Raw genomic sequence first — 26,411 nt, 5'->3', positions numbered from 1 at the left:
GTTGAAGATGAAGCCCATCGTGGTAGACCATCTACATCGATATGCAAGAAGAAAATTCATCTTGTTTGAGCCCTAACTGAAGAGGACCAACGATAAATAGCAGAAACAATGGCCAACACCACAGACATCACCTGGGTCAGCTCACACAATTCTCACTGAAAAATTTTAGTTGAGCAAAGTTTCTACTCAATGGGTGCCAAAACCACTGTGGTCAGATCAGCTGTGCAGAAGAGCAGAATAAACAATGGGATCATTTCTTTGAAGAATTGGAACAGCAGATGAAACATGGCTTTACCAGGATGATCCTGAAGACAAAGCACCATCGGAGCAATGGCTAACAAGAGAAGAAAGTTACCCAGGCAAAGCAAAAGCAGACCAGTCAAGACCAAAGTTCCTGGCAACAATTTCTGGGGATGTTCAAGGCATTTCACCTGTTGACTTTCTGAGGGGCCAAACAACAATACCATCTGCTTATTATGAGAGTGTCTTGAGAAAGTTAACCAAAGCTTTAGCGAAAAAACACGTGGGAAAGCTTCACCAGAGAGAGTATTTCTCTACCACAACAGTGCTCCTGCTTATTCCTCTCATCAAACAAGGGCAATTTTTTGAGAGTTCCCATAGAAAATCATTAGGCATCCACCTTACAGAGCTGACATGGCTGTCTGACTTCTTTTTTTTCTAATTGATATAGTTTGAATATTTGTCCCCTCCAAGTCTCATGCTGAAGTTTGATTCCCAGTGTTGCAGGTGGGGCATAATAGGAGGTGTTTGAGTCATGGGGGCAGATTCCTCAAAAATGGATTAATGCCGTACCTGGGGGGTATGAGTTCTCACTCTTACTTCCCTCCAGATCTGGTTATTAAAAAGAGTCTGGTGCCTCCCTCTACTCCCTCTTTCCTCTTCTCTTGCCATGATGTCTGCTCCCCTTCCCCTTTTATCATAAGTGGAAGCTTCCTGAGGTCCTCACCAGAAGCAGATGCTGACACCTTGCTACTTGTACAGCCTGCAGAACTGAGAGTCGAATGAGCCTCCTTTCAGGTATCCTTTTATAGCAATGCAAAATGGACTAACACACTAATATTTAAAAAAAAAAAAAAAAAATGGCAGGCATGGTGGCTCATGCTTATAATCCCAAGACTTTGAGAAGCCAAGATGAGAGGATCACTTGAGCCCAGGAGTTCAAGACCAGCCTGGGCAACATGGTGAGACTCTGTCTCTATACAAAATACAAACTTAACCAGGCATGGTGGTGCCTGCCTGTCTCTGCTACTTGGGAGGCTGAGGTGGGAGGATTGCTTGAACCCAGGAGGTCGAGGTTGTAGTGAGCTGTGATCACACAACTGCACCCCAGCCTGAGTGGCAGAGTGAGACTCAATCTCAAGAAAACAAATGTAAAGTGTACTCATTTTTCTTCAGTTAATGATGTCAGAAAGACTGCATTGACATGGCTAAATTGCCAGGATGCTGGGAATGGACTAGATGGCTGGTATCATCACTTACAAAAGTCTCTTGAACTTAATGGAGTTTGTGTTGAGAAATAAAATGCATATTTCTCATTTTTATCTTTTAATTCCATTTTTCCACAACCTTTTTTGAAGCCCCCTCATATTCTTCCCTACAGGTTCCAAAGGTAACATAGCCCAGCGGACACCTTAATTTTGACTTCTAACCAAACCTCCAGGACTCTGGAAGAATAAACACCTGTTGTTTTAAGCCAATCTGTTTGTGATACTTTGTTGTGGCAGCTCTAGGAAACTGATAGAGTAGATATTCAACGTTGGACTCAGCCCTCCCAGCAGCCAAAGCAGGAGACATAATCCACAGTGCGATTAAAAGGTCTCATTTGTTTAGGGCATGCAGCGCTTTTCATGACACGGAGAGATCAGAGAAAGTTCTCCTCTAGATCCTGCAGAGAAAACACTGTGGGATGCAGTAGACAGCTGTAGCAGATGACATCATGACACTAAATCTGATAATGAAGTTTATGCATCTGTTTCCTACAAGGTGCCGCTCTGAAGGCAGATGGCATTACCCCAGGGACAGTTTAGTAAAAGCACATCCAGGAACCAGAAAGGAAAGAGGGAACATTATCATCAACCTTATAGAAATAAAAAAAGTATAAAAAATACTATATTATGAGAAAGTATATACCAACACCTTAGATCATATTGATGAAATCAACAAATTCCTGGAAAAAATACAAACCACCAAAACTGACAAGAAGAAATAGATAATCTGAACAGACAGATAATAAATGAAGAGACTGAATTAGTAATCAACCACCTATGCATTAATCAAAGCCTGGGTCCAGATGGCTTCACTGTTGAATCTACCAAACATTTAAAGAAAAATTAATAGCAATTCTTCACAAACTCTTTCAAAAAATAGAAAAGAGCACTTGTCAACTCACTTTATGAGGCTGGTATTACCCTTATACCAAAAACAAGATAAAAACAGCCCCAGAAAGAAACCTACAGACCAAAAGCACATCTGGGATGCACCACAACAGTGTGGTCCAAAGAACACAGCTCCATAATTGCATGTCTTTGAGGCAATCTTGATAAATATTTTTCTCAAACTGGGTTTGGTTTTGAGACAGGATCTCACTCCATCACCCAGGCTGGGGTGTAGTGGTGTGTGTGATCAGGGCTCACTACAGCCTTCACCTCCTGAGCTCAAACAACACTCCCACCTCAGCCTCCTGAGTAACTGGGACCACAGATGTGTGCTACCATGCTGGGGGTGATTTTTGTATTTTTTTTTTTTTTCTTTTTTAAGAGGTGATTTCGCCATGTTGTCCAAGCTGGTCTCAAACTCCTGGGCTCAACTAATCCGCCTGTTTTGGCCTCCCAAAGTGCTGGGACTACAGGCGTGAGTCACTGCGCTGGGCCCAGCCTCAAACTGGGTTTCTGATAGCAGATTTCAAGGCTGTAATTTCTATAGAGAATAGGGAGAGTAAATATTTGTATTTCCAATGAAATGCAGGTCCTTACTTTTTGCCAGCTTCCAGGGCAGGGGACAGAAATGAGATCCTCCTGTGAAAATTAAATGTTATTTATTTATGGTTAAATAAGTGATGAACATTAGGGGAATTGCCACTACCAAGAAAGTAAGAACTGAAGGTTGTTTTTCTTGCTGAAACTTGAACAAAGGATGTAGGGCAAAGAAGAAAAGTTATTAGATATTTGAGACATATTTTGTAGTTTGATTTTAAATGTAACACAAGAAGGAGATTTCTGATTACAAGAAAATTTAAGAATTTAGAAAAGTACTAATTTTAAGCATTGACTCACAAAATTTAAGAAAATTTAAGCACTGACTCACAAATAAGATAAGCTCCTTTTATCTGACTTAAAAAATACGTCTTGTTAAGATAATAAACATATAATGCCAGGAGTCCAATCCTTTTCAAGACTTGATTAAATGCTGCCACTTTCAAAACTATGTAGCCATTCTCAATTTATTATGGCACTTGAATATTTTCTCTTATATAATTTTTTACTTTCTTCTTGGAGTTGCATGTGTCTTACTGTCATACTGGAGTGTAATCCTCTTGAGGGCAGGAATAGTCTCCAGACTCCTGCTTAGGCTTAAGATGGTGCTTTGCCTATAACCAGCACTTACTAAAAACTCCTCTATGAACCAATGAAAAGATCATGTATCTCATTACATGGTCAGTTTAAAGTTAAATGGATTCTTTTAGACACTCAAAGCAGTAAAGCTTCTTCTTAAAAGAACTGCCAGATACAATAAACTGTAAAAATTGTTCAAATATTTAAACATGAATTAGAGATGACTTTAACCTGATTTGTTTACACTAGTTACTTTTCTTTTTTATTTCTTTTATTTTATTATTATTTTTTAAACAGGGTCTCACACTATCGCCCAGGCTGGAGTGCAGTTGCACGATCTTGGCTCACTGCAACCTCCACCTCCAGGTTCAAGCAATTCTCCCACCTCAGGCTCCCAGGGAGCTGGGCTTACAAGGATCTGCCACCACACCCAGCTAATTTTTGTATTTTTCTAGTAGAGATGGGGTTTCACCATGTTAGTTAGCCAGGCTGGTCTTGAACTCCTGACCTTAAGTGATCCACTCGCCTGGGCCTCCCAAAGTGCTGGGATTACAGGTGTGAGCCACTGCACCTGGCCATTTATACTAGTTACTTTTCTTTTTCATGTTTTTATTGATACAAAATATTTGTACGTATTTATGGGGTACATGCGATATTTTGATGCATGCATACAATGTGTAATGATTGTCAGGGTTATCAGGATACCCATCACCTTGAACATTTATCATTTCTTTGTATTGGGAACATTTTAAATCTTCTCTTCTACTCGACATCACTAATTAGCAGAGAAATGCAAGTCAAAATGACATCACCTTACACCTGTTAGGATGGCTATTATCAAAAAGTCAAAAGACAGCAAGTGTTGGTGAGGATTCGAGAAAAGGGGATGCTTGTACCCTTTTGGTGGAAATGTCAATTGGTGCAGCCATTATGAAAAATAGTATAGAGGTTCCTCAAAAAATTAAAAATAGAACTACCACATGATCCACTAATGCTACTATTGGGTATATTTCCAAAAGAAATAAAAACCCTATCTCCAAGAAGTATCTGCAGTCCCATGTTAATTGCAGCATTATTTACAGAAGCCAAAAGATATGGTAACAATCTAAGTGTCCATCAACTGATGAATAAAAAAAGAAACTGTGGTGTACACACACACACACACACACACACACACACACACACACGGATATTATTCAGCCTTAAAGAAAAAGGAACTCTTACCATTTGCAACAACATGGATGTCTTAGAGAAGAGTATGCTAAGTGAAATAAGCCAGACACAGAAAGACAAATACTGCATGATCTCATATATATGTGGAATCTTAGAAATTAAAGTCAAACTCATAGAAAAAAATCTCTTCAGCTGGGTGCACTGGCTCACACCTGTAATCCCAGCACTTTGGGAGGTAGAGGCGGGTGGATCATGAGGTCAGGAGATTGATTTCACCCTGGCTAACACGGTGAAACCCCATCTCTACTAAAAATACAAAAAAGTTAGCTGGGCGTGGTGGCAGGTGCCTGTAGTCCCAGCTACTTGGGAGGCTGAGGCAGGAGAATGGCGTGAACCCAGGAGGCGGAGCTCTCAGTGAGCCGAGATTGCACCACTGTACTCCAGCTTGGGCAACAGTGCAAGAGTCCGTCTCAAAAAAAAAAAAAAAAAAAAGAAAGAAAGAAAGAAAAATATCTTCTCTTCTAGTTATTTGGAAATACAGTGTATTGTTGCTAACTATAGTCACCCTTCTGCTCTTATCAAAAACTAGAACTTATTCCATCTTATCTGTTTGCTTGTATCCATTCACCAGCCTGTCTTCACTCCCCTACCCCTACACCCTTCTGCTCTCCACCTCCATGAGATCAACTTCTTTAGCTCCCACATGAGTGTGAACACGTGATTTTTGCCTTTCTGTGTCTGACTTATTTAACTTAACAAGATGGCCTTTAGTTCCCTGCATGTTGCTGCAAATGACAGGATTTCATTCCTTTTTATGGCTGAATAGTATTCCATTGTGTATATATACCACATTTTCTTTACTGATCTGTTTATAGACTTTGGTTGACTTCATATCTTGGCTATTGTGAATAGTGTGGCTATAAACGGGAGTACAAGGATCCCTTTGATACACTGATTTCCTTTCCTTTGGATAAATAACCAGTAGTGGGATTGATAGATCATATGACAGTTCTATCTTTAGTTTTCTGAGAAGCCTCCATACTGTTTTCCATAATGGGTGTCTGGATATACATTCCCACCAACAGTGTACTCATTACTTTTCTTTTTATCAGATGTCCACAGCTATAAAGTGTCCTTTGGGCCTGAAGAAAAGTAGTAACCTAATAGTTGGCCTTCACATTGCAAAATTATCGCTTTGAACTGCAATCCCCAACCTTTTTGGCACCAGGGACTGGTTTCATGGAAGACAATTTTTCCATGGACAGGGGTGGGGAATGGGTTCGGGATGATTCAAGCACATCACATTTATTATGCACTTTATTTCTATTATTATTACACTGTAATATATAATGAAATAACTATACAACTCGCCATAATGTAGAATCAGTGGGAGCCCTGAGTTTGTTTTCCTGCAATCAGATGGGCCCATCTGGGCATGATAGGAGATAGTGACAGATCGTCAGGCATTAGATTTTCATAAGGGGCACACAACCTAGATCCCTTGAATGCACATAGTTCACAATTGTGCTCCTATGAGAATCTAATGCCCCAGCTGATGTAACAGGAGGTGGAGCTCAGACGGCAATGCTAGTCATGGGGAGCGGCTGTAAATACAGATGAAGCTTCCCTCTTTTGCTTGCCCCTTACTCACCTCCTGCTGTGCCACCAGGTTCCTAACAGGGTACAAAGGGTACTGATTCATGGCCCGGGGTTGGGGACCTCTGCCTTTGAAGACAGCCAACCAGCTTCTTCTTCCGAAACCATTATTGGAAAGGTGGATTGTATTATTCTACCCAGTTATTTCTTGTCCTCCTTTTAAGAGTATTATTCAGCTCACTTATTGTTGATAGGGACAGAAGACAGGGAACTACTGGGTAGAATAAGGCAGTTCCCTGGCAAAGGCCCCACCCTCAAGCCTGGAAACCCAGGGCCCTAAATGAAGAGAGGCGTTCCTGCTCTTGTGCCCAAAAGTTACCTTTTGGCCCTCCATGACCCCCTATCCTGTACCCAAATAAACTCCAGAAACCAGGCTCCAGCAGCAAAAGATGAGCAGATGAACAGAAGAGCAGAGCAGAAGAAAGGCAGGTAAAGAGAGGGTATGTTAGGAGGAGTTCAGCTGGGGACAGTCAGAGAATCCACCACTGGACGGTCAAACTCCAGGGGAAGATCATCTTCCTACTCCATCCGCTTTCCAATTCCCCATCCATCCCACTGACTGCCACCCCTACCACCTGATAACCCCCACCCCACTACTCTACTTCACCAGCATTCACCATCCGTCAAGTCCATGTGTGACCTGATTTTTCTGGGAGGGGGGACAAGAGCTCGAGATACAGAAAGCTGTCAGACTGACCCTCTGCACTTGCAAAAATGCAGAGGGTCTATTGAGCTGGTTAACACTTAAGCCGTCCGCTGATGGTAAGGCTGAAAGAGCACACTGTAACACAAGCCCATCTGGGCTCCAGGAATCACAGGTTCCTGCCCCTGGACACTGCTGTGGGGCTGGAGGCCCAGCGCCCCAGCTTTTGCACCCCGGCTCCTGCACCCTCCGTCTGCATGCTCCACCTCCCATAAGGGGTTTCAGCAGGGCAGAGACCGAACACACCAGCCACAGCCCTGTTGCATGTCCTGCAAAGGGCGGGGGAAGCGGGGAAATCAGGGAACTCTCCCGTTTCATTGTTACATGACTTGCAAGGCTTCCTTAAGATAGGGGTATACTTCCCCACCCACTGAGAGCAAGTTTTGACCAATAGAACCTGAGCAGAACTGAGGCATGCGGAATGTGAGTTTGAGGAGCAGCTTGTGCCAGTCATGTACAAGAGCTAATCGTTAACATTTCCAGGAACTTGGCAAGCCACTTGTTAGACTGTTTGTAGCTTGAAATTGGCCATGGTGGGAGTATTAACATCACAGAAATAGCAAACACTACAAATCAGGACTTCCCCCTTCTCCCTCAAAGTTGGTTTAACAGCCCAGCAGGGAGCACGACCCAGAAAAGTTGATCTTTCAGCCTGGAGCCGGGAGTGAAGAAAACTAGTGGAGTACTACGAAAGCTCCCTTCAGCCACAGTAATTCGCTTGAGAAACGGACCTTGAAGCTACTCAGTTGCAGGGGTTGTTCGTTACCTGAGTATAATCTAGCCAAAGCTGGTACACCATGCTGGTGTTTTGGTGAACACCAACAAGCGACGCCTTCATCTGTCCCGACCTAGGTTGGAGGGATTTCTTCTAATAACTTGTGACATCATGCGCCTACAGCCTGCAAGGATGCAAACCGCGCTCTGAGACTCAGGCCCGGGAATCCAGGTCTTGGAAGGTTAATGCAAAGTTATAAAACAATAGTTACATTTCAACCACACTCAGCTATTGCGTCACCTTTAAACCCTGGCCAACACAAGTCTGTCGCTCGCGGACCTTGGTGGTTTCAGAGCGACTCCCCTAGCACTTTCGGGTGAAGGCCACAAGTGACGGCCCCCCTTTCCCCGCAGACGTGTGAATGGAGCGCTGTGTCTTTAAGTGGGAAGCGCGGAGGTTTTCCGTCCGGGACAAAATGTCAGCGAGGCGCCTGGAGGGGGATCTACCATCCCGGACTCCCGACCAGCCCCCGGCTCCTGCCGCGTTTCGCGGGTAATGGGGTGAGTGTGGGCTTCGAGACTCGGTGGGCGAGGCGGGCCGGGCCGGGCAGCGGGGAGCGCAGGTGAACAGCGACCGCGGACGCCCCCGCCGGCCTCCCTGGCACCCGCGCGGGGCGTGCCTTTCGCTGGGCTGCCCTTCTCTGGGCCGGCTGTAGCGATTGTGAGAAGGCAGGTGGGCCTGGGGTTCTGCAGCAAGGCCCCGCTCACCATCTTCCAGTGCCTCATTCTTGCCCCTTCCCTACACTCCGCTTTCGACAGGCTAGTTCGGAATGTGGAAATTCGTTGCCACTCTCCTGCTCTCCCTTTATTAAAGTTGTCTGATTACAGTCTTTTTACTGGGCAAGCGGCTGGGCGCCCTGCAGTGGGTTCTTTCTGTAACTGGGACTTACTTGATGTCGCCCACTTTCGGAGGGAGAAAGTGAATGCAAGCCAAAAGCTTACACCAGAATCCGCACCCCTCCCCCACCCCCCGTGGCCCCCAAACAAAAGAATTTTCCGCTCCTTTCGGAGTCCGCTGGAGCAGTTTCTGTGATTTGTTGCACTAACCAAATGTCCGAGGTTTACCAAAGCAAAAACCCCCTTGAAGGAAAAAATACATACTTACCACTAGTCGAATGTCTAATTAGCCAAGACTACAAAGATAAGGTGTTTAAGAGAAACTGTTGTAGAAACAACTTAATACATTGACCTAATTAGGGTAATTATTTTCTGCTGTTTTTATTCATATATTATGATGACAGCTTTTGGAGGCAAGAATAGCTTGAGGCAGCCAAGAATTTTAAAAAGTAGACAGCGATATATATTATAAAAAGACCAAAAGCCCAAGCCAGGTAGTTCTCAATCTAAAAATTAAATTAAAAAATCTTTGAGTCACAAAGCCCTTCAAAGTAGGGCGGCTTTAAATTCCTATAACTCAGATTAAATTATGCATTTTTACAAGATAAAATGGATCACCACCTTAATCTTTAGGGCCATATCTATTAAGCAAAGTGATGCAGGCCTGAAATAAAGGTCCACTTTAAGGGCAGAACACGTCACAATTTTCATTTTAAGAAGTGCATTAATAGAGAGAGTGCTTTTCTGCCTTTTAGCTAATTGTAGAAATATCTAAGAGTTTGGCTTATGACATTTAAGAAACATCTCTGATTCACCACATAATTACCTGTGAGTCCAGTGTATTTTTTACAGTCCACATATAACCTTTTTCTAAACTTTTACACATTTTACCATTTATTCCCCAACTCAGGTTTTACAGTTTGGAGGCATTTTTACTTGTCTTTTAACTTCAGCTAAGCCTTCAGCCTGGTGATTCCAGACTAATTTTTCTAATTGTCTGGATCTGTTTATAAATAGATTAATATATGGCAGTAAATTAATATTTCAACAGAGATGGACGGATAACAGATGAACTGTGGTTTTCTTGACACTTCAGTTGTCAACTCTAATTACTTGTATTAATTATTTTGTTCTACTTTGATTAAAGTCACTGGTGGATGAAGTAAAAGAAAATGTTTTTAGTGTTTCCACATATGTCTGTGTGAATTTCACATGAGTGTGAATTTCTCATCTAAGATCCAGGCTCAACCAACATATATTGGTTTAAACTCTGCCTGGTTAACCCAACTACAGTGAGTAGCCTTGAGTAGGAAAGGACAAATAGAAGTGTGATGAATTTGCTATGCCCTTTTGAGAACAGTGCCTGTTTCTTTGGCCTTTAGCGTGTCAAATATTTTTTTATGTGCACAGGCATAAGTATAAAATAATACAATTAACTTTCGTGGGTGCTTTATAGGATGACTGTCAATATTACAATCATACCTTGTGTATATATGCCCATATTTATACAGATTATTCACCCAGGTTTTGATTTCTTCCTTTATTCTTTATATTGGTATTCAGGGACATCATACCGAGGAATCTGGGATTGAATCTGATAGTTTATCAGAAGGATAGAACTTCTGCAGAAATTGAGTCAAATGGAGAGATAATTAATGTGAATTTATTGTCTTCCACAGGCTTAGATTTAAGAACTCCTTCCAAATAATGGATACTCAAATGAAACTCAACTACAGCAAGTGCAGAGGCATGGTACCAGCAACACTACTCCCTCTCCTTCCTTGAATTATCTAAAATCTGCGTTTGTCTTTTCAGATTTTTTCACCCTGAAATTGCACTCAGAGATTTCCACTGTTAATTTCATGTTAGCAGTGCTTTTATTTAGCTTCAAGAAACTTTCTTTTAAAATAGGAGCTTGGAAGCCTCATTATACAACTGAGGAACTGGAACTTTATTAGAGTCGAGTACTAAGGGTAATGTGTTTTGGTGGTGGATGACAATGCGTTTGTGCCCTGTGGGGCATGGAAGGGGAAGGGATGCTGAACTGCATGAACTTCTGTGTTAGGGTCCCTAAGAGATCAGCTCCCAGGAGCTGCCCATGCCCACCCCTTCCCCAGTGGAGATTATGTAATGGAATTCACCCGAAGGAGCGAGCACTGATTTCACCTTTACCACAGTCTGTTAGTAGTCTGTTTTCGCGCTGCTGATAAAGACATCCCCAAGACTGGGCAATTTATAAAAGAAAGAGGTTTAATGGACTTAAGGCCTAGCCGTCATGGCGGAAGGCGAAAGGCACTTCTTAACTGGCTGCGGCATGAGCTAGAATGAGGGTCAAGCGAAAAGGGCTTCTTGTTTATAAAACCATCCGATCTCATGAGATTTATTCACTAGCACGAGAACAGTATGGGAGAAACCACGCCCATGATTCAATTATCTCCCACCAGTTCCCTCCCACAACACGTGGGAATTATGGGAGTACAATTCAAGATGAGATTTGGGTGGGGACACAGCCAAACCATATCACACAGGTATCAGAATTATTGTTGGAGGCATCTTTCCCAACCAGAGGGTACGCTTCCTGAGGGCAGAGACTATGTGACGTTCCTCTTGGAATGCTTGGCAGAAAGCACGCATCTGACCTTCGCAGGTGCACAATGAGCATTTGAATGAGAGTTGGATGGAGTGGATGGATGTAAGCAAAATACTCACATTCATTGGCACCTTCGTGTTAGTTTAAAAAAAATTTCAAGGAAAAATTAAGGGAGCTGTTACTTTTCATTTTCTTCTTATTAGCTAACCACAGAATTAATGATATGCATTCTCATTGGGTATTTGATAAGGAAGAAATGCATATCACAGGGCTTTGGCTAATTAAACCTCCTCATTATCTTATTTTACCTTAGTGATAAGCAACCTATTTTGCATGAAGGTCAATTTAGGAAGTGAAAATAAATTCAAGGGGTAAGGTCTTGGATCTGTTACTCTTTTTTATTTGCTCTTTGTACTCAACTCCCAAGGGGATTCCCCCAACTTAGACTACTTACTTTGTTCAATAACATAATGTCAGATGGAAAAATAACTGCCTTTTAACCACTAAAATCTTAACGTGGATGTGTCTGAGTAGTAAATATCGGTAGTTTCTTTTTTGTTCATGCCTTGAATTTATATAACACCGGAGAGTCCAACAGTGACATCATTGGCACTGTCTGATCTCAGCCACCTGTTTAGAGGCAAATAATCTTATTTCTCTTGACAGATGGGAAGATTGAGACTCGGGTAAGCTGGGGCTAAAGAAACAGAGTCAGGTTCATTTCATTTAATGCAGCATCCCCCAAGTGTCTACTCTGTGCCAGGGAGATGAATGGGATGAGCTCCTCTTCCATGACATCCTGGGTGTGCATACAGAATCTCCTTCTGCAGAGCACAACAAACCACGTGACAATGAGCTGCCCCACAGGCTGGGTTTCCTCCTCCAGGCGGCACAGCAGTGGGCTTCCCCATGGGACTGTCCCACCAGCCTCCACAGTTAAGGCTGGGCTGGCCCTGCCTGAGCTCACACACCTGAGGAGCCAAGGGTTGTTTTGTTTTTTTGGTTTTTGTTTTTTGTTTTTCTGAGATGGGGTTTCGCTCTTGTTGCCCGGGCTGGAGTGCAATCGTGCAACCTTGGCTCTCTCGGCTCACTGCAACCTCCGCCTCCCAGGTTCAAACAATTCTCCTGCCTCAGCCTCCAGAGTAGCTGGGATTACAGGCATGCGCCACCACGCCCAGCTAATTTTTTCTATTTTTCATAGAGATGGGGTTTCACCATGTTGGCCAGGCTGGTCTTCTGAACTCCTGACCTCAGGTGATCCACCTGCCTCGGCCTCCCAAAGGGCTGGGATTACAGGTGTGAGCCACCGCACCCTGCCCCAGGGTTGTTTTGTAAAGTTATTTTTTATTTTTGTAGAGATCCTGTGATATACACGCTTTCCCTAAATGTATACACGTGATCACATGCATGCTTTCTTAGCATCTTACTGCTTTTGCTTTTGTGTTTACCTCTTCCCCTTCTCCCTTCTTTCACATCAGTTACCATTGCCTCAACCCATAGTATCTCCTTCTTTATTTTTCTTCATCTGTATCTGTATATTGCCTATACAGATATGTGTATTACTTAATAATAGTGGGATCATATTATACACTCTATTGCATCTCTCTTTTCTCCCTGAACAGTTCCTCCAGATATCCTTCTAAGACACTGAACAGAACTTCATGCTATTCCTCTTTAATTGCTGTATAATGTTCCCTGATATGAACATATGTTATATACTCAGCCATTTTCCTGGTGGCAGGCATTCCCTTGCTTACAGTTTCTTGTCACTCTACATGATTCTGTAATGAACATCCTGACACAAGACTGTTTATTGGTGCTGTTAGTTCTATAGAAGAGATCCCCAGGAGTAGAATCTCAGGTCTTATCTTTTTTTTTTTTTTTTTTTTTCTTGAGACAGAGTTTCACTCTTGTCACCCAGACTGGAATGCAATGGTGCTATCTCGGCTCATTGCAACCTCCACCTCCCGGGTTCAAGCAATTCTGCTACCTCAGCCTCTCGAGTAGCTGGGAATATAGGCACCCGCCACCACGCCCAGCTAATTTTTGTATTTTTAGTAGAGACAAGGTTTCACCACGTTGGCCAAGCTGCTCTTGAACTCCTGACCTCAGGTGATCCACCTGCTTGGGCCTTCCAAAGTGTTGGGATTATAGGCGTGAGCCACCGAGCCCAGCCTCTATTTTTAATTAATATAGAAACTGCAGCCGGCCCTATCACACAGGTATCAGAATTATTGTTGGAAGCATCTCTTTCCCCACCAGACGGTGCGCTTCCTGCAAGCAGAGACTTTGTGACGTTCCTCTTGGAATGCTTGGCAGAAAGCACGCATCTGACCTTAGCAGGTGCACAATGAGCATTTGAATGAGAGTTGGATGGAGTGGATGGATGTAAGCAAAATACTCAAATTAACTGGCACCTTTGTGTTAGTTTAAAAAAAAAAAAAGTGTTCAAGGAAAAATTGAGGGAGCTCTTTTCATTTTCTTCTTATTAGCTAACCACAGAATTAATGATATGCATTCTCATTGGGTATGCGCATGACTGTAACCCCAGCACTTTGGGAGGCTGCGGCAGGTGGATCACTTGAGCCCAGGAGTTCAAGAAAGACCAGCCTGGGTAACATAGACCCCGTCTCTACCAAAAAATACAAAAATTAGCCAAGCATGGTGGCATGGCGACTTTGGATGCTGAGGTGGGAGGATCACTTCTTGAGCCCGGGAAGCAGAGGTTTGCAGTGAGCCATGATTGTGCCACTGCACTCCAGCCTAGGTGACCCAGCAAGACCCTGGGAAGGAAGGAAGGAAGAAAGGAAGGGAGGGAGGGAGGGAATGGCCAGAATGCTTTCCTAAAATCCATCCCATCTTCACTAGTAATTGAGGAGTGTGTGCCTTTTCTCTACCTCCCTTGTAACTTTGACTGTTAGACCTCTTAATGTTTCTTGGTGTGATGGATGTAAAATGATACCTTCCTGCTACTTTAATAGCATTTCCATGAATATAAGTGATGTTGTGCACCTTTTCACAAATTTCCTGGCTGTTTGAGTTTGCTGTTAGGTGATTTGCCTACTCATATTTCTCGTCTGTTTTTCTATCGGGCCCTTTGTCTTTTTATTGTCAGTTTGAAGAGCCCTTTGTGTGTTATGGTTGTGGCTGAAGTGTCTGAAGAGCTTTCTCCCCCTCCACACTGCAGGGGCAGCTGAAATGCACTCGGGTTGTTTAACAGAGCTAACCAGGCTGTTACGGTAGATACTGAGACTGAGGATTGTATTGAGCTAGAATATAGCCGCATGGTGTGGAGGACTGAGAAGGTGAGGCAGTTCTGCCCCATGCTGCCTTCCACCGGTTACGACCTCCAAAATCGAAGGGCTGCCCAGGCAGAGGATGTCCCCCTGCCACCCTCGGAGGGGCAGCGCTGTGCTGGCCGACATTTGTGATGCGGCTTGTCCCTGGCTCAGGTGAGGCTTCCACTAGGTCAAAAGGATTAAGACGTCAAAGTCAGTGCTTCTCACCTTGTGCCCACTTTAACTCCTAACAGATGGCATTCACTTGTGCAGCACTCCCTCTGGGCATTCCAGTTTTTAAAGAAACCCAGAGAGGTAAAAAACATGACAATAATCGGTCACCTCTGGCTCTATTAGGGGCACATCAGTAAGGATGACTCTCAGACTTCGGCACAAGTAAGACAATCTGCGGGTTTATGTGCAGTTTCCAAGCTTTAGCTCAAGCATATCAGAATGCAAAGCAATACTCTTGATGTTATAAGAAACATATAAAAAAGGTATAAAAAGTATTAAAAAAGGACCTTGGGAAAGATCAGATTCAGTATAGAAGGAAATAGAAATTTTAAAAATTTTAAGTATAGAAAAAATTCTAAGTCAAGTTAGATAATTTAAAAAATGTTTATAACACTTACATCTTACCCCGTTTAGCAACCATAATGTTACATAACCATAATATTTACTGGCCACAAAAATACCATTCTTGAAGGTGGTCTGTAACTCCTCTTCCTACTTTCCCCCACTTTTGAGACTTCAGCAATGTAATAAATCTCTTGGGGGAAAATGTAGCCTTTAATTTCTAAAGATTTTTTATGCTAATTGGTCTTTATCATGAGTGACCATATTTAAATCAATGCCTGTATATCAGAAGACATGTAAATAGGCATTTCCTTGTTAGAAGACGCATGGTACTTGTCTTTTTTGATGATTCTGGTAGATCTGTTATCTTTTTTAAAAAATGAGATATGTTGGCTGGGCGCGGTGGCTCAAGCCTGTAATCCCAGCACTTTGGGAGGCCGAGACGGGCAGATCACGAGGTCAGGAGATCGAGACCATCCTGGCTAACACAGTGAAACCCCATCTCTACTAAAAAAAAATACAAAAAACTAGCCAGGTGAAGTGGCAGGCGCTTGTAGTCCCAGCTACTCGGGAGGCTGAGGCAGGAGAATGGCGTAAACCCGGGAGGCGGAGCTTGCAGTGAGCTGAGATCCGGCCACTGCGCTCCAGCCTGGGCGACAGAGCGAGACTCCGTCTCAAAAAAATAAAAAATAAAAAAATAAATAATAATAATAATAAATGAGATATGTTAAATGTCGTACCTGATCCGGAGTGGACCTGCTTGGTGGGAAAAAGAATACTTAGCTTTAGAAAAGTACAGTGCATCTCTAACAAGACTATTAGCAACTGAATTCATAGTTTACACTAAATGCTACTGTTACTATAGCAGCTGATTTTTCCTATTCTCATCTTTGTCTTCAGTTTTTTCCAGTTGTGTTTAACAAGAAAGATTCTGGAACTTTGTCAATCTCCATGGCTGCTGGTTCAAAATCTGACAGCATGAGCAGCACTGATCTCACTGTGCCTGGGACTCACCTTGCCCTTTTCTCCCTAAGTTCTCAGAAGAGGTCAAGAAGTCTGTCATGTGTTTTCTTCTCATTGTTTTTCAACTTTCAAAGCAAATTTATCTAGAATCACACATTTGGTCCTTTGTGAACTTATTTCCTAAGGACTAAACTTCACCTTTTTTTGTATTCCCTTTTCTTTAATAGGTTATTGCAGTGGTGAATTATTTTCCTAATAAAAAAGACTGCAGTCATTGCATTATGTTTGGATCCTTTTAACAGATTTTGTGTTGAACAAAGCAAGACATTATTACTTTTATTTCTTTTTCTTCCTTAATTAAAAGTATTGAGCAAACTTTGTATCTTGCCAATATGTAGAGGGGATCTTTTAGTTAGCACAAACAATAAAGAAAACTAATTTTACTTGTTTTATTCCTTGGGTATCTATGAAAGGGTTAGAAAAAGTGAACGAGGGCATGGCGCTGCTCATTATTTCTAGTATCTATCTTTAAGGTGGTTTGAATGCATTTCTTTCACTGGCCTGCCTGTCCTCTGAATTTACTCCTAGCACTGCTGATGGTTCTTCGGAACTCAGGAATCGTGTTGCATGCCTTGTTTCTACCCGTGGAACCTGAGATGGTTGGAAACCCTGAGGCAATGACAGGGACCCCAGAGTCCTTGGGAAATGACCCACTGTCTAATTTAAAGGTAAAAATTTAGAGTGCTGCTTTGGATATTGCCATTTCCTAAATGTGCATATCTTAAAAGCATTGCTTTCAGTACTGCCGATTTTCTCATAGTAGATTGTTTTTATAATCACAAAAACATATTTTTATCTTGAAAAGCATACAGTCGTTGAAAGCTTTTTAAAAGGCTGTTCACCAGTGGCTCTTCCACTCCTGAAGTTTAAGAAACAAAATTTTCATTCCCAAAGCTTTTTTTCTGGTCATTGCTGAAGTGTGCTGTGCAGCACCCAGAGAAGACTGCATAAGGAAGCGTCGCTGTTATTCTGAAGATAATACCTTTTTTATTGTTGTTGTTATTGTTAAGAAAGCAGAGACTAGTTAAAGCTAACACAGACACAGCACGGACTTAGCTAGTCCTTTTCCGTTCAAGCGCTTAGCCTCCCGCTATTAGTATAAATACTTGTTGACTAGGGATCCACTTGATTTCAAAGAGGATTCCTAGTATAGGAAGGGCTAGACATTTTTAACAGTTTTTTTCCTGAGGAATCAACACTTAATACTGAAGATTAATTAGAAACCTAAACATCTACCCACACTATAGGATTTTTATCGGTAAGAAAATGGAGGGCGGCATGCTTTCTTAGACTAACTGTAGTCTAGGAGCTGTGTGCGTGATCCTAACACTCATTATTATTCTTCCCCTGCTCCCCAGCGTGCGGGCGCCGCAGAATGAGGAGTGGCGAGCCGGCCTGCGCCATGGACGAGGCCCGCGGGCTAGACGACGCGGCAGCACGGGGCGGTCAGTGTCCGGGACTGGGGCCAGCGCCAATGCCTCCCGGCCGCCTGGGGGCGCCGTACTCCGAGGCCTGGGGCTACTTCCACCTGGCCCCGGGGCGCCCCGGGCATCCGTCTGGCCACTGGGCCACCTGCCGTCTGTGCGGGGAGCAGGTGGGCCGCGGCCCGGGCTTCCACGCAGGGACCTCGGCACTGTGGAGGCACCTGAAGAGCGCGCACCGGCGGGAGCTGGAGAGCAGCGGCGCCCGGCGCTCACCGCCTGCCGCGCCCTGCCCGCCGCCGCCCGTCCCCGCTGCGGCCCCCGAGGGCGACTGGGCGCGCCTGCTGGAACAGATGGGCGCACTGGCCGTGCGCGGCAGCCGGCGGGAGCGGGAGCTGGAGCGGCGTGAGGCGGCCGTGGAGCAGGGTGAGCGCGCCCTGGAGCGGAGGCGGAGGGCGCTGCAGGAGGAGGAGCGCGCCGCGGCCCAGGCGCGCCGGGAGCTGCAGGCCGAGCGGGAGGCGCTGCAGGCGCGGCTGCGGGAGGTGAGCCGCCGTGAGGGCGCCTTGGGCTGGGCCCCCACTGCGCTGCCGCTCAAGGACGACCCCGAGGGGGACAGGGACAGCTGCGTCATCACAAAGGTCCTCCTGTAGGGGTGTGGCCACTTCCCCACCCCAGGCCGGCGCTTCTCCGACCAACGCCTTCAGCCCGCGCTGGGACCGAAGCCAGGCCCGCAGCAGCCGCTACTCACTTGGAAGCTCCAGCTAACTGTAGGGCCTTCCGCGCCCGAAGGCTTCAGCTTGAGAAGCACTTCGAAGCCAGAGCAGAACCAAAACTCACTTCCATGGCGTCACCTGGGGTGCCTGGGCGGCCTTTCGTGGGCATGGATGCAAGGGATGGGGTGGCACACGGAACACCCGAGAGCTCCAGTAGCCCCGTGAACCCAGACCCCCTGGTGCCATGACCACTTAGGGCTGGGAACCTGAACCTGGTGACTATGAAAGGATGGAGAGCTTCATTCCATACCAAAGACTTATCACACCATGTGCCTCCAACAGCCCAAGGTGGAGGGTGCGGGGAAATGAGAAAGCTTTTTACCCAAAAAAAGAGTTCCTAAGGCATAATCTGCCCAACACCAAGTTCTGAAGGGTCGGAGGGATGTCCCCTCTAGTTTCCGTGACTGCTGTAGACCCGCATCATCTCTAGCCCTCATCGGGGCAGTCCCAAAGAGCCCCCTTTTTTACTCCCCATATTATTCAACCAATACCAGGTGCACTCTGTCTCCCCTCGGCCATCTTTCCCTTGGTTCAGACCTAACGACAAGTGTGGCACATATGTCCACTTTCAGGCCTCACATCTGCCACCTTAGCAAGACATCACCTCATCCCCTTGTCACTAGGAAGAGGGTTTCTTCCCCACGTGTGGTCACAGTCCTCACCTCTGGGCTGAAGGGGAAAGCATCCCTTCGCATAAGGCCACATCTTCCTGTCATTTTCCATCCCATTCCTCTCTCACGTTTACTGGGTCTTTCCTCCTGTAGTATTCCCCCTTTCGCTGTCTCAGTCCCTCCCTTTCCCCCCAGGATCTTCCTCATCAATACTCAGTCTCCCTTTCTTACTGAAAAGAAAGACTTAACCCGGAAGGGCCAACAAGTCCTTGCTGCCTATGCTTCCTCCCCAGTTTTTACTCCTTCACTCTGATTCAGTTTTCTGTGCTACAGTGGACTATGTCCAAGCCGCCACAATCTCTCAGTGACCAAATATGATGATCTATTTGCAGCCTTCATTTTGCTTAATCTCTCCCTTCTTGAAATTGCTCTGTTGGTAGGTGGATCCTATTTTTCCTCCAAAGAATTCCTTTTCCTGTTGTATACTGGTTCCCAGATTTTTCACAGGCCTCTTTTTTTTTCTCTTTTTTTATATTGAAAAATTCCACACATCCAGAAAAAGTAGAAAGGCTAGCACAATGAATACTCAGATACATACTCTCCACTTGGATTGAATAGTTAACATTTTGCCAGATTCACTGTTGTCCCCACCCCATGCGTGTGTACATAAAATGACATTTCACCCCTGAGTATTTCCACAGAGATTTCCTGAGAACAAAGACATTGTTCTACATGATTACAATAAGATTATCATGCCTAAAAATATAAATAGTAACTTCTTTATAACCTCTAATATAGAGCCCTTAATCAGTATTCAACAATTGTCTCCAGAATGTTTGTCTTTAAAAAAAAAAACAAACAGGTCCCATCAAGGTTCATACATTCTTTTGGTTTCAACTCTAGTCACTTTTAGTCTAGAACAACCCCGACATATTTTCCCATGACACTTTGTGAAGCATCCAGGCCAGCTGTCTTAGCAAATGTCCTTTATTCTGGAAGTGTCTTGATTGCTTCCTTAGGCCTGTATCTAATACTCCACTCGTGGCTCATCTCCCTGCAGAGTTGTAATCTCCTCTGGGCCAGGGACTCCTGAGTATCTCCAGGCCCAGTGTTCTCCCCAGGCCTGATCCTTCATGCCCAATCCCTCGCTGCATGTCTCCACTCCTCCTCGCACATCCTGCCTCTGTGAGTGGAAGAGGCAAATCTATTCAACCCCACATCACACCCCTCACCTGATAACTAACATTTACTGGGCACTAACAATGTATCAGGCACGTACTACACACTTAAAATGCATTAATAATCTCACTCTATTCTCACACCAGCTCCATGGTAACACTGTGCTGCCTTTACCGCTAAGGAAACTGAGCTAGAAGGGTTAAGTAGCCTGTACAAGATCATAGCTGGCCGGAAGTAGAGGTGGGATCCCACTGCAGTCTCCACCACAGATGCCATGCTCCCACCGTACCACCATGTACTGCTTCCTGAGATCTCTGCTTCCCTTAGTCGACCCAGCTGACACCTGGTTCCTTCCTAACTCCAACTAATTAATTCCAGTTAATGGAATTGACTGGAATTAGTGACATTAATATTTACTGAGCATTCACCATGTGTCGTCAGGGCTGTGCTAAATGCTTTACAAGAATAATTACCTGCCACGAAGCAACCCTATGACATAGGAGCTACTATGCCCATTTTGTAGATGAGACAGGTTCAGGGGAGTTAGTAACAGCTTCAAGTCATACAGCAGCTAAGAGTCTGTATGGGGTTTGAACTGCGGTCTCACTGAATGCTGGGCGCCTGCTCTGCTAAGTCTATTTCTACAAAATATTGCACTGCCTTCCTGCCAAGCACAGGGCCCATTTATCGTGCATCTTCCCATCCTTGTCTCCCCCAACTGTCCCTTACCTGAGTCACAATTTGGCCAAAGCCAAAGGGATTGTCCTAAGCCAGTACTGATTTATTATCCACTCTTCCTGCTCAAAAGCCCCCAAGATCACCTATCAATCACCTACTTATTAGAGTGCAAGCTTTGACTGTCACCTGACATTCAAGTCCCCTTCTGCCGCCATGCCAGTCCTCTCCCTTCCCCTACATATGCCCTATGCTCCAGCCAAACTGGACTCTGTTCTTCCTGATAAGACCTGGTATTGGCATCTTTATGCCACAGTTTGCCTTCCCTCCACTTTAAAAAGCCTCTTCAGTCTCTCGGTACAAAAAACATCCCACCCATTTTGTAAAACCATGCTTTCCTTGATTTCTCCTCACGTCGAGACATTTCTTTCTTCTCTGGTCTCCTAGCATTTTGTGTCTCACAACCCTCAGGACAGGCCAGCTAGTGTATGGCTATGGGTTTTTATCTCACCTCCCCTGCCAGACCCTGAGCTTTTGGGGGGAGCACACTCACCCCACTCCCACAGTGCCTTGCATTCCATAGCTGCTCAGTACATTAACCCATTCAATGTCTTTAAGATTTTTACTAGTTTTCCTGTAATTACTAATATAATCATTTATCTTTAATTCTGAGTAAAATTCACAACAATAAATAACTTAAAAGGAAATAGCAGCAATAATTTTTAAGCTGTTTAGTCAATAAAGATTTAATGTGTCAGTTATTGGACTGTTTGGTTTGAAGCCAATCAACCAACTATTCTGGTATGTAAATCTACTTTTTTATTATACAAGTAACACAAAATGTATTGCCTCAATCGAGGAAGAACAGAAAAAACAATACCTCAAAATCCTGTCACCTCTGTAAAACTGCTATTACCATTTTAATGTATTTTCTTTTGTCTTTTGCAATTTTTATTTTATTTAACTATTACTATTACTCTAGTAATAGTATAAGTTATTTTCAAGTATTGGAACTTAACTTCTTCATATGGATTTATATGGGCTAGATGATCTGAATTTCCTTTTTAGAAGGAAAAAAAAAAGACTTCCACAAATGTTACTCTTCCATCTCACCAACTGTAAGACCATTAAAACATAGGAAAAGATTTAGAGTCTTAACTACTGCCTCAAAGATGGCTAGTGCGAGCCTGAATGTTCTGTTCAGGATATACAGAACAATTAACCTGAGTGCTGAGTTAAGGGAAGAGGTTTTTACTTTCTGTTCAGACACTTCTGCATTGTTGTAATTTTTTACACAAAGTATGAATTACTTTTATGATAACAAATTTTGTTCGTAGACAAAATTCCTCTCCTTCAGCATTCAGCTTCCTTAGTTAAAATAAAATCTCCAACGAAAGCATGGATATAATCCCCGTTTCCAGAAAATCCTAGAAAGAAATGCAGCCCTTGTTCAGCCCAACTCCATCATTTGATAGATTAGGAAAATAGGTCCCAGAGAGTGACTCGTCCACTGTCAGGACATGGTGGCTGTGGCGCGTCATCTGACTCCAGCCTACCTAACGCATGTCAGCCTCTTCGGCCTTGAGGGCTCCTGCTGCTCACCTGAAACCATTCCCAAGGAACCCACAAAAGCAGGCTCCCCGGGAGGATTCCTGAGAACACCTAACGCATAAGCCTCAGAAATCTGCCAAGACGTTCTCTTTCCAATAGAACTATTTCATGTTTTTCTATCAAATAGTTGCCAAATGACCTGCTCCAGTCAAAACTCAATCTGACTTGTGACTACAAAGTCATCTGATGAATCCCAAAGGTATATACAAATTTATCTATCTAAGTCATTTTCTCTTCAAAGTAGAAGACCTGGAAGACTATACAGTTATTCCCAAAATGCTTCAACATTTCTGGAACTCCTCTTTTAGAGTGGCCATGAGTCCCCAGCACGTTCTTTAAAACATCCTTGAGTTGGCAAATACCCCTTTCCAGAATACATTTGATTTTTTAAAAGAATTGCCAATTATTCAGAGTCTGGTGAATATGGTAGATGATTAACCAGATTAACATTTCTGGTTAATAAGGTGAAATTATAATAAAACAATGATAATTATTTTAGTGTGGCTCATAAATTGGTCTTGATAGTGGTATATGAAGGTTAAGTAAAGGCAGCATGGTCACCGTAGAGATTAAAGCCCATTTTAGTTGGTTTATGATGTGAATGAATTCACGTAGCACTGGGAGTCATTATATGTTTAAATAGTATTAAATGTTTCTTTTTATGAAAATCTTAATTATGACATTCTCTGAAATCTGGTTTCACAGTATTAAAATAAGGCTTTAAGGAAAAACATTAAATGGTAATGAAAGCTTTATTCTTTCAGTATATATTCTCGTGGGCTTTTGGTCAAGATAAGTAATGACCAGATGAATGAGCTGGCAACCTTCTGCCCTCTGAAGTCTACTAGTAATTGGAAGCTAAGTAAAACGTTGTCACATGTTTAAATACATTTGATAATATTCCACCAGCTTCTCCCTGTATTCTGCATGCTGGGCAATGAAATACCATAGCATTTTAATATAGATGGAGTGTTTTTTTAAAGGAAGAATTTCCAAAAGTCATTCTTGACTGGGCATGGTAGTTGATGCCTGTAATCCCAGCACACTGGGAGGGCCAAGGCGGGAGGATCGCTTGAGCCTACGAGTTGAAGACCAGCCTAGGTAACACAGGGAGACCCCATATCTACAAAAAATTAAAATTTTTAGCCAGGTGTGCTAGCACACACTTGTCATCCTAGCTACTCAGGAGGCTGAGGTGGAAGGATCGCTTGAGCCTGGGAGGTGGAGACTGCAGTGAGCTATGACCATGCCACTGCATTCTGGCCTAGGCAATAGAGGAAGACCTTGTCTCAAAAAAAAAAAAAAAAGACATTCTTACATAGCAGGCAGACATTGTTTGCCTCCATTCACATTAACTTTCCCATCTGTGTCTGCTCTTCACCCTCCAAAGACTTTTTGATTTACATGTTCTCCATCACTTCCAGTTTCCAGTGACCTGATTCCTGTTGCATTTTTTTTTTTTTTTTTGTATAGTCATGAACTGCATAATGCAATTTCATTTTTTTTTTTTTTTTTTTTTGGTAGAGTCATGCACCACCTAAAGTTTCAGTCTATGACATACCACACATACAGTGGTGGTTCTGTAAGATTACCATACTGTTATTTTTACTGTACCTTTTCTATGTTTAGATATGTTTTGATATACAAATACTTACTGTGTTAGACCACAGAATTCTGTACAGGTTTGTAGCCTAGAAGCAATCAGTATACCATATAGCCTAGGTGTACAGTAGGCTGTACCATGTTTATACAGTGACGAAATCACCACCAAGGCATTTCTCAGAACATACCCCATCGTTAAGTGATACATGACTGTACTTAGTGCTCAGATTTAGAACCATAGAACCCAGATGTCTGAGCAAGCAGTTACTATTCTCAGGTAGAGGAGATACATAATTGAACAAGGGGCTGCAGCCTCAATGAGGTCTGTTGTTGTCTACATACCCAGAACTCTCAAACACATAACTAAAAAGATTTTGAAAGAACAGTTTGTAAGATTCCCCTAAATAGATCTGGTTTAGAAACAGTCTGAAAACATTAAGAAAAAAGTCCCAAATCCTTCCTGCATCAAACACTCCACCCAAATTTTTTGCTTTAAAATTTTGGCTTTAAAACTTTGGAATGAACAGAAACTATTTTGGATTAATACTCTCTGGAACTATCAAGGCCTGCATGTATTACTTGGCCCTTACATTCTGCCAAATCCTATGTAAAAATAAATGTAAGCTCCATGAAGGCAGGGAACCTTGACTATTTTATTCACTGTTGTATCCCTAGTACCTAGAACAGTGCCTGGCCTGTGCTACGTGTTTCATGGCTATTTGCTGAATTAATGTATGCTGCTGAAAGACTTTTACATATGGGGATCTGAAATCTACTTCTTGGAATCCTCCTTGTAGCTCCCGTGCTCCCATGGAGTACTGAGAGCCAGGGTTGTCTGGCTAGATCTCCCTATCATCCCACCAGATGACTCCATTTCCAAAGTCATGTAGAATCCATTCCTCCTCGAGGATAAGAGTCACCTACAGTAACTTCTATCCTTTCTCACTATTGTCTGCCAATCTCCTCCTCATTTTCCAATATTCACTTAGAAATCCAGCTCCTGACTCAGTCTTCTTGTCCACACCCATCTCCCATTGCCTTGTGGAATGAAGATGAGGCCATCCACTACTTACTAGCCTCATTCCTCATCCTACCTGACTTCAATAACCACCATCTCTACTCTGGAATTCTACTCCTACAACCATGTCCTTGGTATTGCTAGCATGGATAATAACAATGCTAATAATCACTAATATGTGGAGGTTTATTATGCATCAGACAGTGTGCTCAGTGCCACACAAACATTATCTCATTTAATCTTCACCAAAACTTGAAACCACCTTTGCAAAAATTATGACAGTGAAACAGATTTGACCTAACTGACTCCATCTTGCTTCTAACCTCCATGCTGTCCTTGTTCATTCTTGGGCAAAGACCAAACTAACTTTTAGAGGAACTTAGTTTATATTTTAAGTTTGAAACAAAGATGATAATAACCCTTTCCTGAAACAAACCCCCTTCTTGCCTGGATTCCAGACTGCCTTTGTAGGACTAACAAATAGCCACAAGATTAGAAATTACTGTTTAGGAGTTATGCAACCAGAGGCCATAAGATTTGAACCTCTCCAATTGCTCCTAGGGATAAAATCACTATTGTAAAACCTAAGATTGGTGGTTGAGATATCTTTCAGACTCTGCATTCTGATGCACCAGCTGGAGCCTAGACTGATAATCTGGCTCAACCAGTCCTGGCTCACCCAGGAACAGAAGACAGCAAGAAGAACCCACTTTGACCCCCTATGATTTCAACTCCAACCAAACCCGTTAGTGCTCCCCACTATCCTAGCCACTTATCTGCCAAATTATCCTTAAAAAAAAAAAAAAAAAACCCAGTCTCCACATTTTCAGGGAGACCAATTTGAGTAATAAAACTTGTCTCCCACTTAGCCAGCTCTGCATGAGCTCTGCATGAATTAAACTCTTTTTCTATTGCAATTCCCCTGTCTTGATAAATTGGCTTTATCTGGGCAGCAGGCAAGGTGAACCCAATGGGCGGTTACAAACTCCACAGAAGACACTTGGGTAGAGAGGTTCAAATAAATTTTTAAAGGTCACTCAGCTTGGAAGTGGTGGAATTTTAATTTAAACTCAGGTCAGACTCTTCAGCCTGTGCTCTTAATCATCCCTGTGGGATGGAAAGAATCAAGATAGAAACCCCAGCCCTGCCACTTCTGTCACACCAGCTTTTTGACTTTGAGCAAAATTAAAACCTCTTAAGCCTCAGTTTTCTAATTCATAAAATGGTGTCCAGAATAAAGAATGTATGTTAAGGGCCTAGCGCAGTGCCAGATGCAACACAAATGTGCATTCCATCCATTCCACCAACAAATGCTTATTGAGGACCTCCCAAACATCCA

General features: G+C 43.4%; 2 protein-coding genes and 1 non-coding gene across 3 annotated transcripts in view; 2 read left to right on the top strand and 1 right to left on the bottom strand.

Moving 5' to 3' along the window:
- PDE8B (phosphodiesterase 8B) overlaps positions 1-26,411 on the bottom strand; it is a 356,027-nt gene that overhangs the window by 326,623 nt on the left and 2,993 nt on the right. The gene's annotated exons all lie outside the window — the stretch shown is intronic.
- On the top strand, positions 8,174-21,769 carry ZBED3 (zinc finger BED-type containing 3). Its single transcript, XM_023214916.2, has 3 exons — positions 8,174-8,379; positions 16,711-16,850; positions 17,541-21,769. The coding sequence occupies exon 3, from the start codon at positions 17,558-17,560 to the stop codon at positions 18,251-18,253; it is 696 nt and encodes a 231-aa protein (XP_023070684.1). The 5' UTR covers positions 8,174-8,379; positions 16,711-16,850; positions 17,541-17,557; the 3' UTR covers positions 18,254-21,769.
- On the top strand, positions 14,596-14,733 carry LOC111544538. Its single transcript, XR_002732198.1, has one exon. It is a non-coding gene; the product is annotated as a small nucleolar RNA SNORA47 (small nucleolar RNA).

This window comes from Piliocolobus tephrosceles, chromosome 4, assembly GCF_002776525.5.
Source record: "Piliocolobus tephrosceles isolate RC106 chromosome 4, ASM277652v3, whole genome shotgun sequence".
Classification (NCBI taxonomy): domain Eukaryota; kingdom Metazoa; phylum Chordata; class Mammalia; order Primates; family Cercopithecidae; genus Piliocolobus; species Piliocolobus tephrosceles.
This window is presented reverse-complemented; position numbering and strand designations above follow the sequence as displayed.